General features: G+C 40.3%; 1 protein-coding gene across 1 annotated transcript in view; it reads right to left on the bottom strand.

Moving 5' to 3' along the window:
* The window catches only part of LOC128658003 (gastrula zinc finger protein XlCGF53.1-like), a 70,526-nt gene that overhangs the window by 49,243 nt on the left and 3,276 nt on the right, over positions 1-18,007 (bottom strand). Inside the window, exons 2-6 of the mRNA XM_053712443.1 lie at positions 8,183-8,288; positions 6,589-6,693; positions 4,720-4,867; positions 2,180-2,263; positions 442-534 (exon numbers count right to left, since the gene is read on the bottom strand). Of these exons, the coding sequence (XP_053568418.1) occupies positions 442-534; positions 2,180-2,263; positions 4,720-4,867; positions 6,589-6,693; positions 8,183-8,288 (536 nt within the window). The remainder of the gene's footprint in view (positions 1-441; positions 535-2,179; positions 2,264-4,719; positions 4,868-6,588; positions 6,694-8,182; positions 8,289-18,007) is intronic.

The raw sequence follows: 18,007 nt of genomic DNA, 5'->3' as shown, positions 1-18,007 counted from the left end.
CTGCTGCCACTTCTCGTCTGAGTAATTATTAGTAATATTGTCTTTTTACCTATGTGTATTGTGCTCTCTGCATCTGTTTGGTTGGTGCTGTGGCTTGCTGGCAGAGTACAATCTCCCTTTAAAATTTTCCACATTAAAATGTATGCACCTACAAAGTTCTACCAGGGTATCCACAGCTGATCAGATGACAATAGTAATGATTACACTCTGGCAAATATAAATGACAGCAGCTGTATAGGGATTGGGTGTCATATGATGAGGATAACTAAACACTAGAAATGTGACAACAGAGAGCGAGTATAAAACTATATTTTACTGGGACACTCAGTGATTAAGGTGACACCCTGACTGGTGATATAAGGTACAGTACTTATAGACAATAAGCTATAAAAACCAGGCAATACCTCATAAACAGAAGACACGTCACACACATGCACTTACCTTCATTGTCGCACATTTCCTTTATTGGAGCTTCCAGCTGACACGTTACACTCACATCTTCTGTTTCAACATCTACGTCAGTATTAATGTCACCTGTCAGAACATTTATTGCAGAAAATATTTAATGTTTTAGGACTTTATTTCACCCTCAAAGGGATACTAAACCCAATTTTTTTTTCCTTAAGGATTCAGATAGAGCATTCAATTTTAAGGCACTTTCTAATTTACTCCTATTATCATTTTTTCTTCGTTCTCTTGCTATCTTTATTTTAAAAGCAAGAATGCAAGACTTAGGAGCTGGCCTATTTTTGGTTCAGAACCTGGGTTATGCTTGCTCTTGGTGGCTAAATGTAGCCACCAATAAGCAAGCGCTATCCAGGGTGCTGAACCTAAAATGGGCCGGCTTCTATGCTTTACATTCCTGCTTTTTAAATAAAGATAGCAAGAGAATGAAGAAAATTTGATAATATGGAGTGCATTAGAAAGTTGCTTAAAATTGAATTTAGTATCCCTTTAAAGCAACTTATGTTTAACACAGTAATGAGTACTTAATTTCCATACAATTAATACTTTGGGCATATTGAGATTGATTGATAACATCAAAAATTTATTTTTATTAGATTTGTAAATTCAGATGTTACTTCAATATTTAAAATAGATGGCAAATTTTTTAGGTATGTAGATTCACATAAAGCAGAGGGTGAGAGAGAAGAGAGGGCGTGTGTACGAGTACTATTCACATAAAGCAGTGGGTGAGAGAGAAGAGAGGGCGTGTGTACGAGTACTATTCACATAAAGCGGAGGGTGAGAGAGAAGAGAGGGCGTGTGTACGAGTACTATTCACATAAAGCAGTGGGTGAGAGAGAAGAGAGGGTGTGTGTACGAGTACTATTCACATAAAGCAGAGGGTGAGAGAGAAGAGAGGGCGTCTGTGTACTATTCACATGAGAGAGAGATAGAGAGATAGAGAGATAGAGAGATAGAGATGATAGAGATGATAGAGATGATAGAGATAGAGATAGAGATAGAGATGATAGAGATAGAGATAGAGAAACAAAGGGCATGTGCATGTACTATTCACATGAAGCAGAGGGTGAGAGAAGAGAGGGCATGTATGCGTACTATTCACATAAAGCAGACTTGATAAAGCAGAGAGTGAAAGAGGGCATGTGTGTGTACTATTTACATGAAGCAGAGGGTGAGAGAGGGCATGTGTGTGTACTATTTACATGAAGCAGAGGGTGAGAGAGGGCATGTGTGTGTACTATTTACATGAAGCAGAGGGTGAGAGAGAAGGGAAGAGAGAGTGTGTGTATTATTTACATAAAGCAGATGCTGATAGAGAAGGGAAGAGAGGGCCTGTGTATGAATCATTTACATGAAGCAGAGTGTGATAGAGAAGGGAAGTGAGGGCATGTGTGTGTGTACTATTTACATGAAGCAGAGTGTGATAGAGAAGGGAAGAGAGGGTATGTGTGTGTGTACTATTTACATGAAGCAGAGTGTGATAGAGAAGGGAAGAGAGGGTATGTGTCTGTACTATTAACATAAAGCAGACTTGATAAAGAGTGAGAGAGAAGGTAAGATAGGGCATGTGTATGAAGTATTCACATGAAGCAGAGGGTGAAAAAGAAGAGAATTGAGGGCCTCTGTGTATAGTACTTGCATGAAGCAGAGGATGAGATCATTTGAGAATCTGAGTTTTCTTACTGTGAAGCTTATACTATAGATCACTCACTTGCAGAGACATCTAATGGCTGAATATTCTGTACACATTCTTGTGCTCCCGTGTCTAGATTTTCATCACTGCGACCTGTTCGTTCTAATAAAGAATAAAGTTTCCTTAAGTAATCGTGAAACAATGTATTCTAATTTTTTTATATTTTTTTTTAAAGATGATCTGTTATTGAATAAACCTACTTTTTCAGTCAGCCTATGCACATCACAAACTAAGAATGTGACATGCATTTTCTGCTAATCTGTTGCATAAATATGTTTATGCCTATAATAATATTAATATATAATTGCATTAGGGCGAGATTACAAGTGGCGTGGCAAATCTAAATTTTTCGCTAGGAAAAACACAGCTAGCGAAATGCTTTTTGCGCTTCTCGGGATCCGCTAGTATTACAAATTAAAACAAAATGTTTTTTTGCTAGTGGTAGCCCAAGATACCCAAACATCACTAGAGGAATTCTTGTGCATGTGTTCCCCCATATAAATCAATAGAGAAAAAAGTGGAAAAAACCCTATAAATCCCTACTTGCGAAAATGACAAAATAAGTGAAAAAACCTAATACCCTACGATAAGCCCCTAGCCTAATCAACCCTAATCCGCCATCCCCCACATCACCAACCATAAATAAAACTATTAACCCCTAAGCCTCCACCCCCACAACACAAACTATCTAAATAAACTGTTAACTCCTAAACTGGCACCCCCGCAATGCACAGTAATAAACTAACAACTAAATCCCCTAACCCAACACACCCTAACGTAACCACAATTAAAATACGCATAAAATAAAAACGATAATTAAAATCTAAGCTTCCCCTAAAAAAACAAAAAAACTAACATTACTTAAAAAATAAAAATTAAAAAACCTACATTACAAAAAATAAAAAAAAACTACCATTACAAAAAATAACAAAACCTACCCTTGCAAAAAATAAAACAAAAATTACCAAAAAAATAAAGAATATTACTATTCTAATACACCTAAAAAAATAAAAAAAGACCAATTTTACAAATAAACTACCAATAGCCCTAAAGCAAATAGCTCTTTTGCAAAAAATAAATAAATTAACCGCTAGAAATACAATTCACCACCCCCCCCCCAAAATAAAAAAAACTACCAATTGCCCTGAAAAGCACATTTGGATGTCCAAATAAAATAAAAATCCCTATTCTTAACCCCCCCCCCCTCCAACAAAATATAAAAAAAAATCAACTAAGTCTAACCCCAACATTGGTACCTTACATTCAATCTTCAGTGTGCGGCTGGAGACTGTATGAAGAGGACCACAGTGTCGATGGTCTGAAGAGGAGGACCAATGCCATTTCTGCTGACCTTGCCACCGACACCGGGATGAAGATAGAAGATGAACCGCCGCTGATAGGAGAAGAAGCGCTGCTGGGATGAAGATGGAGCGCCGTCCATTATCATTGGTGAGTACCAATTTTGGGGTTAAACTTGGGTTTTTTTTTTAGATAAGGGATTTTTTAATTTTATTTGGGCAGAAAAAGAGCTGAATGCCCTTTTAAAGGCAATGCCCATCCAAATGCCATTTTCTGGGCAATGGGCAGTTTAGGTTTTTTTTTAATTAGGATTTTTTTTATTTTATGGGGTTGTAATGTTAGGGGGTAACTTTTTTTATGCAAAAGATGTTTGCTTTAGGACAATACCCTACAAAAAGGCCCTTTTATGGGCTATTGGTAGCTTATATGTAGATTTTTGTTTTGTTTTGTGGTATTAGAATAGGAATATATATATTTTTTTGTGGTAATTTAGTTTGTTATTTTTTTGTAATGGTAGGTTTTTGTTTTTTTTGTAAATGTTAAAGTTTTTTAAAATTTTTGTAAAGGGTAGTTTTTTTATGGTTTTGTAATGTTAGTTAAATTTTAGGGTAAGCTTAGGTAGTTAGGATAGTTTTATTTTTTTATGGGTATTTTATTTGGGGTTAAGTTAGGGGGTGTTAGGTTAGGGGGTTTAGATGTTAGTTTATTACTTTGTGTTGTGGGGGGGTTAGCGGTTTTGGGGGTTAATAGTTTATATAGATAGTTTGCGATGTGGGGAGTGGCTGTTTAGGGATTAACAGTTTTATTTAGGGTTGGCGATGTGGGGGGGGTGGCAGTTTTGGGGTTAATAGTATAGTTTATGAGTGTAAGTGTACTTTGTAAGTTATTTTTTTTGTGTTTTGTGCAACTTTTTAGTTTTGGAAAAAACAGTTTACCAGTGCTCTTAGAGCGCGGTATGGATTAAAGCGGATAAGGCTATTGCGCTATCACAATTTCTCCCAACTAGTAATATCAACGGGAGATAAATGGATGGTGAAATCGCAATTGAGTTAGCACAAAATCCATTGCACCTCACTTGTAATTTTGCCCTTAATATTCCTGACAAACCTTTTTGCCTCACACCTCTGTACAAAATGTTTATAATCAAACAGTTAATTAGTTTACACATTATGTATTCACTGTAGATTTACTCTTTATCAGTGACTTCTGTAGTGTTTGTGCATTTCCTGAGTGAGATATTTATTACTACACAGCGTTACCTGAGCTCTCATTTCCTGGGATCTCCATAGTCCTTAGTGCTTGGTGAGTCTCCATCATGACGTCCTTGTAAAGCTCCTTGTGTCCCTCTATATACTCCCACTCCTCCATAGAGAAATATACGGCAACATCATCACACTTTATAGGCACCTGAAACACACACAGCTCATTCAGGGACTGGTTCTTTCACACATTTTTACTGAGCCAAGATAATGTTACTAAGAACACTCGGAAACATATACAGCAGGTAGGAAATACATACAGGGCCAGGTGAGTCAGCAATGGTAGACACTGTGCCCTGATGATGCTAGTATAATGTCACATTCCCCAGCAGAGCTCACATTTCCGCTCAGCCGGTAAATGGTGCTGTGGGGGAGGATAATAGTACAGAGAACATGCAGAGACACAGGCAGAAGGTATAAAATATGTTATAGGACCATGAGTCAGTAACAGGAGTCATTGTGACCGGATGGTGGTATGATGTCACATACCCCACAACAGTGCTCACTTCTCTGCTTAGCCAGTGAATGCTGCTGTGGGGGGGGGGGGGGAGTTAGTTTTTTTCTGTAATCCTGAATTTCTATAAAACAAATTTTCCAACCATTAGACAAGGACTGGAATGTGACCCATAAGATACAGATGCCGTCACTAATCTAAACTAATTACTGGGGGCTGAGTACAAGTCTAGTGATACGGATTGTGTGAGGTGCACTACTGTGTCCTAGGCCTCGCACCATCAGTATTGCTTGATTTGGTTTTTAGAAGTTATTAGTTAAAAAAAATCTAATGAAAGAAGTGTTTGTTGTCGACAGCTATATAAGTGCATCCAGTATTAATAATAGGATTTGATAATTAGCAGGCTAGACATAATTACCATTATATCACCAGATGTTTATCACACGCACAATGTACATAATAATATGCTTTTAATAGCTGGTGTAAAGTTACACTATCACATAATCTGCTGTCCCCCCATTATGTTTAACCCCTAAACTGCTAGACCCTCAATTATAATAAACACCCGACCACTAAAAACCCACTAACCACCATTAACCCCTAAAGTGTTGCGATCTGTTTTCTTTGAAATGTGGCAGTTTTGTGGGCATCCTTGGTGATTAGAAATGCTTAAAATATTATGAAAATTGTTGGTTATATATAATATTATAGTCGTGTATACTGGAGTTTAATTTCAGATTTCCTGTGCTTTTAATGTTTATACACACACACACAGGATGTGTACCTGGTCCGGTCTTGGAGTGCAGTTCCCTTCCATGTTTTGTATTTTCTCTGGGTGATTACATCCACCTGTGCACCCCTTCTTTGTTCTTAGTCTGTTTGGCTTTGTGAGTTCGCATGATGGTGTGGCTGTGTTAGGGACTCAGGCAGTGGAAAGGACCTTGACGTGGTGCCTGAGCTTTCCCATTTGGCCAGATGCGGTAACTAACCTTTCCAGTTGTGATTTTATCTTAGCTGTGAGCTAGCTGGTGAGTGCTGGGTGTTTCTATGTGTTGTATTACTTTTTGTTTGTAATCCCCCTTGTTTCTTGCACCCATTCCGGACTGGGGTTAACTGCCTGTGGCTCTGGTGACATCACAGCTTTTTTTTGGAATATATATATATATATATATATATATATATATATATATATATATATATATATATATATATATATATATATATATATATATATATATATATATATATATATATATATATATATATACATATACATACATACATACACACACACATATACATATATACACACACACACTGTATATATAAGGCTCTACAATAAAAAAAAAAAAAACAAATATAGCTGGTCGCAGGGTCAAGCAGCTGTTATTATGACATATAACATCAGCTCTCACCTCCCCTGTCAGCAGGTACACGATCTGCAGGGTGTGGGTCAGTATCCTCTCTGTTGTCATCTTGTCCCCGGTCATGTGACTCGCTGTCAGTGAGTTAGTCACACGCTGCAAGAGTGAAACATAAAAACATCACTGACCTCTCTCACATCACCTGTGTGTATCCTGTCATCATATTATCGATCATGGTCACATTCTAGCACTTGTGTAAAACTTAGCTGGCGAGTCTGACACTACAGTAAACAACACAATGTGACGGATAAACACCATCCTAGTTAAAAGGAACATTAAACATTAATGATTCAGATAGAACATGCAGTTTTAAATAACTTTCTAATTTATTACTGTTCTCTAATTTGCTTCATTCCCTTGGTAACCGTTGTTCAAATGCACTACAGTGAACTAGGTGCTGATGGGTGGTGGCACCTATATGCTTCTTGTCATAGGATCAACTGATGTGTTCAGCTAGCTCAAGGATCAGCAACCTTGGCTCTCCAGATGTGGTCATGGGAAATGTAGTTCCAAAACATCAGGAGAGCCAAGGTTGCTGACCCCTGAGCTAGCTGGTTATAGAGAGAATGAAGCAAATATAATAATAAAAGTAAATTGAAAAGTTGTTTAAAATTGTATTCTCAATCTGAATCATGAAACAGAAATGTTAGGTTTTATGTCCTTTTAAAGGGGCAGGAAATCCCAACATTTTCTTTCATGATTCTGATATAACATATAATTTTAAACAACTTTTGCTTCATTCTCTTGTTATTCTTGTTTAAGAAACAGCATTGCACTACTAGCAGCTTGCTGAACATATCTAGTTAACCAATCACAGGAGAAAAATGTGTGCAGGCACCAGCTGTTACCGTCCTCTAGTTTTTAACAAGGGATACTAAAAGAACAAAACACATTTGAAAATAGAAGTGAATTTCAAAGGGTCTTAAAATTACATGATCTATCTGAAGCATGCTAGTTTGATTTTGACTTTCCTATCCCTTTAAATGCAATATTACAAAAGTTCTGCACACACAATAAATGTTATATATGCACAGTACATATACAAGCAATTAAGTAATGCAATACAAAAGGTCTGCACACAGAATAAATATTTATATGTGCACACAGTATATATCAGAAGTTAAGCACAGCATTGCAAAAGCTCTGTACATACAATAAATTCCGTATATCTGTATAGTATATAACAACAATTAACCCCTAAAACAGACTTACAGTATCACTAATAATAGATTATATGATCTAATTAGTTTGAGAATGTCGTTTTTCTCTCTCACTAGAATGGCCCTTTAATGCAGCATTGCAAAAGGTCTGCACACATAATACATGTTTTATAAATGCTGAAGGTAACTTAAAAGAGCTGCCTATTTATGGCCTGTGTATGGGGATGATGGAACAAATAACAAAAGGCTGCTTGGAAATAACCGTCTCCACGGGTGAATTTCTACAACAGAATATTCCCAGAACAATTCTACATTTTAAACACCGGATCTTTCTTTATCTGCAGCATCTGTCACCTTTTGTTGCTAAGCAACTATTACACATAATAACTGCAAGAGGTTACAGTGGTATCTTTACGTTTTCTCACCTCTCCTGTTAGCAGGTAGAGAATCTCCAGGATGTGACTCAGGATCTGCTCAGGCAACTTCTTTTTCATCTTGTTCATGGTCAGTGATACTGTATAAAACTGAGACCTGCAACAGTGGCACATACATGACAGAAATTACACATATGGGTATAGTGGCCATACATACACCAACAAATATACATATGGTGGAGTTGGAATCTTACTATACCCCTCCTGCTCCTATCAGCACCTGCAACCATCTCTCTCCTTCTCCTCCTTTGAAGTCCACTGCAACCGCATTTTCTCCCCCCTCTCCCTCAAGGTGGCAATTATCTATCGCCCCCCTGAACCAACCTCCCAATTCCTCAACAACTTTGCTGCCTGGCTTTCTCACTTTCTCTCTACAAATACACCTGCTCTAATACTAGGGGACTTCAACATCCTCATTGATTACCCAACTGCCCCTGCTGCCTCTACACTTCTCTCACTCACAAACTCCTTTAGTCTCTCACAATCCACCCTATTCCCTACTCACCGCGATGGACACTCTCTTGATCTGGTATTCTCCTACCTCTGTTCCCCTTCTGATGTCACCTGTCGCCCATTTCCCATCTCAGACCACCATCTGCTCACCTATAATCGCAATGTACATGCCAAACCTATTTCTCCCCCCCGCCTCCGCACCTGTAGAAATTTGCCCACTGTGAATCCTCTCGAACTTTCTAACCTTATTCAAAAATGTCTTCCCCACACTTCCACGGTATCCTGCCCTGACCTTGCTACAAGCCACTATAACAATACTCTCTCCTCTGCACGCGACACAATTGCTCCTCCACAAATACGCAAAACCCCATGTCGTCAGCTCCAGCCCTGGCACTCTCAGCAAACATGCCATCTACAAAAATGCTTCCGTGCTGCTGAACGTGCCTGGAGGAAATCCCGCTCTGAACCCGATTTCCTACACTATAAGTTAATTCTTTATTCTTACTCTTCTGCCTTTCACTTAGCCAAGCAAAACTACTACTCTTCTCTCATATCTTCTCACTCCTCAAACCCTAAACGTTTCTTCTCCACTTTCAACACTCTACTCTATCCACCTGCAACACCCCTTCATCTGCCTTTACTGCTCAAGACTTGGCAGACTACTTTTTCAACAAAACACTTACCATCCGAAGTAACATCCCACCACAAGACTGCAACGTTCCATCTCCGCCCCCGGTCACCCCCTCCAACACTCTCAGTACCTTCCCCCCAACCACTGAGAATGAAGTGAGTCCCATATCTTCCTCACACCTCACTACCTGCCCACTTGACCCTATTCCTTCTTATACCTTCTCTGTCTTCTACCCTTACCCCAGCTCTTACTCACATATTCAACCAATCCCTTACTACTGGTTCATTCCCATCATCCTTCAAACAAGCAAAGGTCACCCACATCCTCAAAAAACCCTCCCTCAACCCCAATTCTCCTGCAAACTACCGCCCCATATCACTGCTTCCGCTAGCTTCTAAAGTCCTGGAAAAACTAGTTTTTTATCCCCTAACACACTTCCTATCCTCCAACTTATTACTTGACCCCCTGCAATCTGGCTTCCGTCCCCAACACTCAACTGAGACTGCCCTCACCAAGGTTACTAACGATCTTCTTTCTGCTAAAAACAATGGCCACTATTCTATACTTATCTTACTTGACCTGTCTGCTGCCTTTGACACTGTTGACCATCCCCTCATGCTACGGACTCTCAGCTCCCTTGGCGCTCTGTGACATTGCCCTCCCCTGGATCCACTCTTATCTATCTAATAGGTCCTCTTCTGTCTCATTTGCTGGCGACTCCTCCTCTCCATTGCCTCTGTCTGTTGGAGTACCTCAAGGCTCTGTTCTAGGCCCTCTACTCTTCTCTATTTATACTTCCTCACTGGGTAAACTTATCAGTAGCTATGGCTTAAACTATCACCTCTATGCTGATGATACTCAGATCTACCTATCCACCCCTGCACTCTCCCCTTCTGTCCTTTCCCACATCAGCGACTGCTTATCTGGAATTTCTTCCTGAATGACCTCTCACCACCTAAAAATCAACATGTCCAAGACTGAGCTTCTTCTAATCCCCCCATCTATTTCTACTCCAGTTTCTAACTTTACTATCACTGTTGGTGACACCACTATCTCCCCATCACCCCAAGTCTGCTGCCTAGGAGTTACACTTGACTCCAATCTGCCCTTCATACCCCACAACCAATCACTCTCTTCATCGTGTCGCAACCACCAACACAATATCTCCAAAATTCATCCTTTTCCGAGTGCTAAAACTACTAAACAGCTAATCCATTCCCTAGTAATTTCCCGTCTTGACTACTGTAACAACCTACTAACTGGCCTTCCTCTCTCCCGCCTCTCCCCCCTTAAATCCATCCTAAATGCCTCTGCTAGGCTAATCCACCTCTCCAGACGTTCTGTATCCGCTGCACCCCTCTGTGAGTCCCTTCACTGGCTTCTCATTCACAGCAGAATTAAATTCAAAATTCTCACTCTGACCTACAAAGCCCTTACCAATGCAGCCCCCACCTGTCCTCACTCATCAACAAATAGACTCCAGCCCGTCCACTAAGATCTAACAACGATCTACTCCTTGCCTCTTATACCATCAACTCCTCCCATGCTAGACTAAAGGACTTCTCTCGTGCGGCAGCCAAACCATCTGGAACACACTTCCTCGAGCTGTCAGACTTTCCCCCAACCTCTCCTCCTTTAAACGCTCCCTAAAGACCTTCTTGTTCAGGGAAGTCTATCACCAAATCAGTAACTAATGAATTTCACTGCTTTATAGTTGCCCTCATCTAACTCCACAATAACATCATTCCCACCTTTGCAGTCCCCACCTCCGGTTTCTCACACTCCTAACCATTTAGAATGTAAGTTCCCACGGGAACAGGGCTCCCAATTCCCCCTGTATTTGTTTGTTAAATTTTGTCTGGTGTCTCATATTGTACTATCCTTTCATCTTTGTTACCCATGGACAGCGCTATGGAATCTGTTGGCGCTTTATAAATAAAGAATAATAATATGCACCCACACATCTACCTAATCTATCTATACACACATCTATACTCCACTCCTGAAATATATATGTAAATGTGGAGTGGGGCTGTGTGTGAAAGGGAGAACGGTCATATACATATTGATATAAAAATGACTATTTTTGCAATTTGAATGACATTTGGGGCCCAATATTTTTAAACTTCCACAGTAAAAAGTCCCTATGCTTTGTGATATTGTAGAGGAGTCATTGTCTGAGATAGTTGCAGTGAAAATTTACTGGCACAATGGGAGATTTTTTTTTTTTTCTACAGTAAAACGTCTACATACTGTGCGCTACTGTAGAGGGGTCAGCGTGTGAGATATGTGCAGTGTAAATATATTAGTAGAATGATAAAAATAATTTTAACTTTATGCAGAATTATATTAAAATGTCAATGTATTACAAAAGTGCTTATGCTTTGTTCAGTAATGTTTTAATGCAAAAATATAAATACAACAGTTAAGGACTAAGGACGTGCCTGACACGTCCTTGGGTAATCTGAGCACTGGAAGCGATTGAGATCGCTTCCTGCCGCTCAAACAGTATTGCAGCGATGCCGCGATGTTGAGGCATCCTGCAATACTGTTCCTGACTGCCGGGCTCCGTTTTGATCGCTCCCACGAAGCGATCACTTCCGGTTTCACTCCACGTGGAGCCCAGCAGAGCATCGGAAGCCATCGGGCAGACTTGTTGGGTCGAGGCACTTAGTAAAATAACAGAATATACAAAAATAAAAAGTCATTTAGCTAGTTTAAATTAATTTTTGTAAAAAATTGTGAGACCCAAAGGCCCTTTTCAGAGCCATTAACCCCTAGCTTGCCAGTGATCACTATAAATCACTGGCAGTAGCACAGCAGCACTTTTTTGCTCTCTGTGCATTTTTTTTTTAGGGGTTAATTTGTTTTTCTTTAGTATTTTTTTTGAGACCCAAAGGCTCTTTTCAGAGCCATTTAGTTAATTTATCATTTTTTTCTCTGTGACATAAAAATAAATCATGTCACAGAGAACATATAGTGCTGAGGAAGCGTATGCCATCCTTGCGTCGGAGTCAGATGCCTCTATGCCTGACTCAGACCCCAATTTTGACCCTGCCATATGCTCAGATACATCACTATCAGTTGAGACTGTATCTAATGATGTATCTGTGGCTGCTAGCCCCCCTGTCAGAAGGAAAGGTGTTGCTGCTGAAGAGTGGGTAACGCCTCATCACCAGAGGCCAGATATCCCACCCTTTACTGTGAATCCTGGCATCAATGTGGATGTGGCAGGATTTAGCCCCCAACAGTTTATGGAGGTGTTTCTGTGTGATGATGTATTGGGGAACATTGTCGCCCAAAATAATTTATATGCCCATCAGTTTCGTGCTGCAAAGCCTGACACTTTTTTGGCAAAGCAGCAATGGGCCCCCATCGATGTGCCAGAATTTAAAAAATTCTGGGCATTGACTATGCTGATGGGCATTATAAAGAAACCCTCTATCTCCTACTGGAGCAGTAGCCCCATTTGCTCTACCCCCATTTTCTCCCAGAGTATGTCGAGGAAGAGGTATGAAATGATACCACATTTCACGCACTTTAGCGACAACAGCCTGTGCCCCTCTAGGGAGCATCCCCAATTTGACAGGCTGTATAAAATTCGCCCCCGATTACCCACTTTATTGCCAGGTTTGCAGAGGCTTATACACCTGGAAGGAATATATGCATGGATGAATCCCTGATGAGGTATAAGGGAAGACTGAGATTCAAGCAGTATATTCCTTCCAAGCACTCCTGGTATGGAGTTAAGGTGTATAAGCTCTGCGAGAGCGAGACTGGGTATACTCAGGCCTTCCAGGTGTACAAGGGAAAGGATATCCACCTTGACCCTCCAAGCTGCCCAGAACATATGGGAACCACTGGTAAGATTGTCTGGGAATTCGAAAGAACTGTGCAGGTTTCCCAGGACAACTTGCACGCACCCGGCTACTAAGGGGGGGGGGGGGGAAGACCTCAGCTCTGAGCCAAGAGGAGCTGTTGGCAGTTAAGTGCAGAGACATGAAGGATGTATACCTTCTTACCACCATCCACACAGAGAGGAATGTGGAGGTCTCTGTACGTGGCAGAGTGGAGAGCACAATGAAGCCAGTGTGCATCAAGGCTTTTATAACCGGCATATGGGTGGTGTTGATCTGGCAGACCAGCTGCTGCAGCCCTATCCAATTATGCTGAAGACAAGGGCCTGGTACATAAAGGTTGCAATTTACTTAATGCAGATTGCAACCCACAACGCTTTTTTGTTGTTTAAAAAAGCACACCCCGGAATGAAACAGACTTTTTAACAGTTTCAGCTCCAGATCATTTTGGGGATTTTGTACCAAGATGCACCTGCTCCCCGGGCAGTGATGGGAGAGAGCAGAGTTGGGGATACCCATTTTATTTTCAAAATCTCCCTACTGCAGCGAAGCAGAATCCTCAGAAAAATGCAGAGTCTGTACCAAGAGGGGGCAGAGAAAGGACACCACCTGGACTCTGCATTGGGGACTGCTTCAAGCGGTATCACACGCACTGGTACATTTTTAATTTATTTTTTTTACATTTGCCATTGTGTTGTTTTTTTTTGGGGGGGGGGTTGGGTTATGTTTACTGTTACTGAGTTGTTGTTTTTTTTGTTTTTTACTTTTACTGTGCCAGATTTTTAAATTTCACCATTCTATTTTGTATAAGTTCTAAAATTGGTGCAGTATTTTACCAAAACCCCTGTCAAATCTATGCATATGGGTATACTCAGGGGGTCTTGCAGAAAACAAGTGTTTTCTTGCAATAACTTACAACAGGCTCTCCTAAAATCATAGCCAAAAAGCAATGTGTGTAAAAATGAAAATTGGAAAATTACCATCATACACTTTCTCCAATTTTTTGGGCTAAAACGGTTGCATCAAAGCACTCCATATACAATACCCTGGGGTGTCAACGTTTCAAATATATACACTTTCATGGCAATAAATAAAACTGTTGTATGCGATAGGCCCCAAACTAAAGATAGGCCTATCAGAAGAAATACTCTCACTTTCAACTCAAAATACAAGTCATACAATTGTAATTGAACCTTCCCAAAATCCTGGCAAACCTTTGCATGGGGGCATAGGTGTACTCAGGAGGTCTTGCAGAAAACAACCTGGAGTGTTTTCTTGCAATAACTTACAACAATATCTCCTAAATCATAGTATCAAAAAGCAATGGGTGTGTAAAAATGAAAATGAAAATTACCACCATACACTTTCTCCAATTTTTTTGGCTAAAATGGTTGCATCAAAACACTCTTTATACAGTACCTTGGGGTGTCAACGTTTTAAATATATGCACATTCATGGCAAGCAAATAAATTGAGGTATGTAAAAAGGCCCCCAAAAAGAAGATAGGCAAAGAAGATATGTGTTTGTGATTTTTTTTCACATTTAACACATCAGAAGTTTGGCATTGCACCCCCAAACAAGCCAACAAACCTATGCATAGGTGGTATCACTGTACTCAGGAGATGTTGCTGAACACATATTGGGGTCTTCTTTGGCAGTAACACATAACAGGAGCTGAGAATCCATAGCTAAAGTACGTGTGTGAAAAATAACACATAAAAATGACTGCCCAATAGTTTGACAAAGACTGGTGGTTGAATTAGGGCATGAAAAGTGTTAAAATACAAGTTTTTCAAATACCCTAGGGTGTCTACTTTTCAAAAATATAAGGTTTGATGGGGGTAAATTACATTGTCCGGCTTCAGAAATGTCCCAGATAGGACACGAGTGCATGATGACAGATGTAAAAATTTCCAATTTGGAAAACTGGAATGCGCCCCCTAAAAATAAGTCCTTTTTGCCACCTGAGAGTCTACGTTTTTAAAAAAATATATGGTTTGGGGGGGGGGGGGGGACTTCCAGGCGGCGGCCATGATAGCTTGCATAATTCCACACTGCTCCTGCATCTTATCTACTTTTGCTTGATATAACCCTCCAGATGGCTCCTCTGTCAGCTACACAAACAGAACCATGACTCGCTAAAGATCCCGCATCGGATGAGCTGTGATAGATGCGGCTTTAAGTACCCGGAGCAAAACCTAAGGTTGAGGCCTTTAATTTAGCCCCCCCCGGCGAGGCACATCTAGGCCTTGTCGTTAGGCAGCACATAGTGCTGATATACTTTTTCCAGTAAGACACACCATACAACTGAAAAAGTATCGCATACCTCATTCCTGACTAACGTCTGCTACTATATACCTGCTATGGAGATTTCTCCAAACTTTTGGGAAGAACTACACAGCTTGCTTGCCTCCCATCATGCAGCCTTGGAAGACAAGCTTCACACAATACCTAATCACAGCGGCACCTGGTCGACCCAAACACCCATCCAAACTGAATCCTATGTAACAGAGGGTGGAGGTGGTGGCGCTTTGGGGCCCCAGCATCCACACCCTACCTTCAAAGCATTAGTAGGTGACTGGGAGTCGAGACCTGTGGAAGCGTCAGCACAACCTGAAACAGTGCTAGAGAACCGATAGCATCAAAGAGCCCTGTCAGACTTCCCCTAGCCCACGCCATCCATCTGGAGCTGCTCCGGCCTGACAAGCCGCAGAAAAAAAGAGATATGCGGGGTATAGCTTCCAAGCGCTTCCAGTTCCAAAAATGGATCACAACTATAGAGACCAACGGCTGTGCGCTATATATTTTCCTGCAGCTGCGAAAAAACAACTTCTGCTTCTTTGCTGTGTAAAAAGACCCCAGCCCGCTATGTTGCGGCACCATTCGCTCCTATACATAAATCTCAACACTCCCTTGTTGGGATCTGGGCGGCCCGTTTGCCCTACATGTTTGGGCCTTATGGTTCAATTAGTGGGACTCTGGCGATTACCTCTTACTGGACACACGAGGCAACCAAGGTACTCAAGATAGCTCTGGCTACTATGAATGACCCCCTTGACTTTACATCAGGACTCTAATAGCACATTTTTAGAGGAGGTGAAGGAGCTCGGCTGGGCCCTGGTGTGTGAGAGAGCGGGGTAAACATCTAGGTACCTTAAACTGTCATATTGACTTTCAATTCCCCAACGGCAGACTGCTAAGCTAGTATGTATTGACTTTAAGCCTGTGGTATGAAAATCGCCTTAAAGCTTACTCAATCACACCGGGGACAGCTAGCAACTTACAGATGTTTTATTTTTAGCCTCTTACTCCCTGGACACTTATCATTTCAACTATGCCTTTGTCCTTTAGCGTATGACAAGCTGAGTTTATATGCATTGACTTTAAGCTCCCATTGTGTACTTTACCTTGGTGCTCCTTGGAAAGAGGGTTTAATATACTTTTGCCTTAAGTGACCTTCCTACTTGTTAACCTAAAATTGTTTGTATCAAGTCACATATTACTCCATATACACACTGATATAGAGTACTGTGCAGGCTGGACCTGCTCTAGTATTATTAATCACAATACTTCTATTCTATAATGCCATACATGTCATATTTTAGTAATAGGGAACATCCTTATATTGTAGGCAGAATATGTTATACAAACTTTACTAGTTATGTCTTTTTGATATCTGTGTGTATAAGTTCTACTTATATTATTAAATGTAGGAGTACTAGACCCCTTTCTATGTGCTGTCTTAGCTGTTAAAATAGAGGCTCTTGATCTACAAAATATTTTACTTGGGTCACTTTTCATAGTATATATACTAGCCAGATTCTGGATATTATATAAAAGAATTCATTGCTATCCACTTTACTGTTGTAGCCCATTCTTTAATTTCACACACTGTTTACCCTGGCAAGAGATATTCCTTCACTATTGTTCCCTAAATAACATAGTCCCATATTTTCAGTGGAGGATTTGACACTAGATCTACTGTATCTTGTTTCATCAACAGTTTCTCTTTAAGATTGATGTGCAAGTCTCGTTAGTTAACCTTGGAAGTTGGAGGTGCATTTTATTCCCCATGATATAGCAGTACTAGCGGCCCTAAATATACATAACACCTTTTTTCCTGAAACTCACCCTTTCTGGCCCATGAATAACTAAACTAGATCAGTATATACACTTTATACCCCATGAGGCGTTTCTCTGAAAGGATGAGTAGCTCCCTGTTAGTAAGTTCTGCGTTAATACCTATAACCCAACCGATATGCAGGTATGTGCGCCAAATAACGTTGTGCCTTTTTCAATCATTCTAGTTACCTATGCAAATTTAGACTTTAGAAATAGCTTGAGTTAAAAATGGGAACTCTAAAATATTATTAAAATGAGGTTTCTCATTGAGATCCATGAGTAGTCTCTTATATTTACAGTTACCTTCTGTCGCTTGTATATTTTCTTTTTCGTTTGGAGGTCCAAGAGTGGCCTATTACGTCATTTGGAAGGTTTCTAGGCGAGTGGCATCCCGCTTATATAAAGTTCACATGGCTCATTTATATTAGCCTTATCACTGTATATTTTATTGTTTGTACCTTATGTGAATCTAAAATTTGATCTCATATGTCATGTGGATCTACTCTACGTTTATGATGTTGTATGCCTTAAAATAAACCTCAAATTAAAAAAAATATATATATATATGGTTTGATGGGGGTAAATTACATTGGCCGGCTTCAGAAATGTCCCAAATTGCATGATGACAGATGTGAAAATTCCAAGTTGGAAAACTGGAATGTGCCCCCTAAATATAAGACCTTTTAGCCCCCAGAGAACCCGACACACCTATACATGGGAGGTATCACTGTACTTAGGAGATGCTGCTGAACA

This window comes from Bombina bombina, chromosome 4 (assembly GCF_027579735.1).
Source record: "Bombina bombina isolate aBomBom1 chromosome 4, aBomBom1.pri, whole genome shotgun sequence".
In the NCBI taxonomy this organism is placed as follows: domain Eukaryota; kingdom Metazoa; phylum Chordata; class Amphibia; order Anura; family Bombinatoridae; genus Bombina; species Bombina bombina.
Note: the sequence above shows the minus strand (reverse complement) of the source record. Positions and strands in the feature narration are given on the sequence as shown.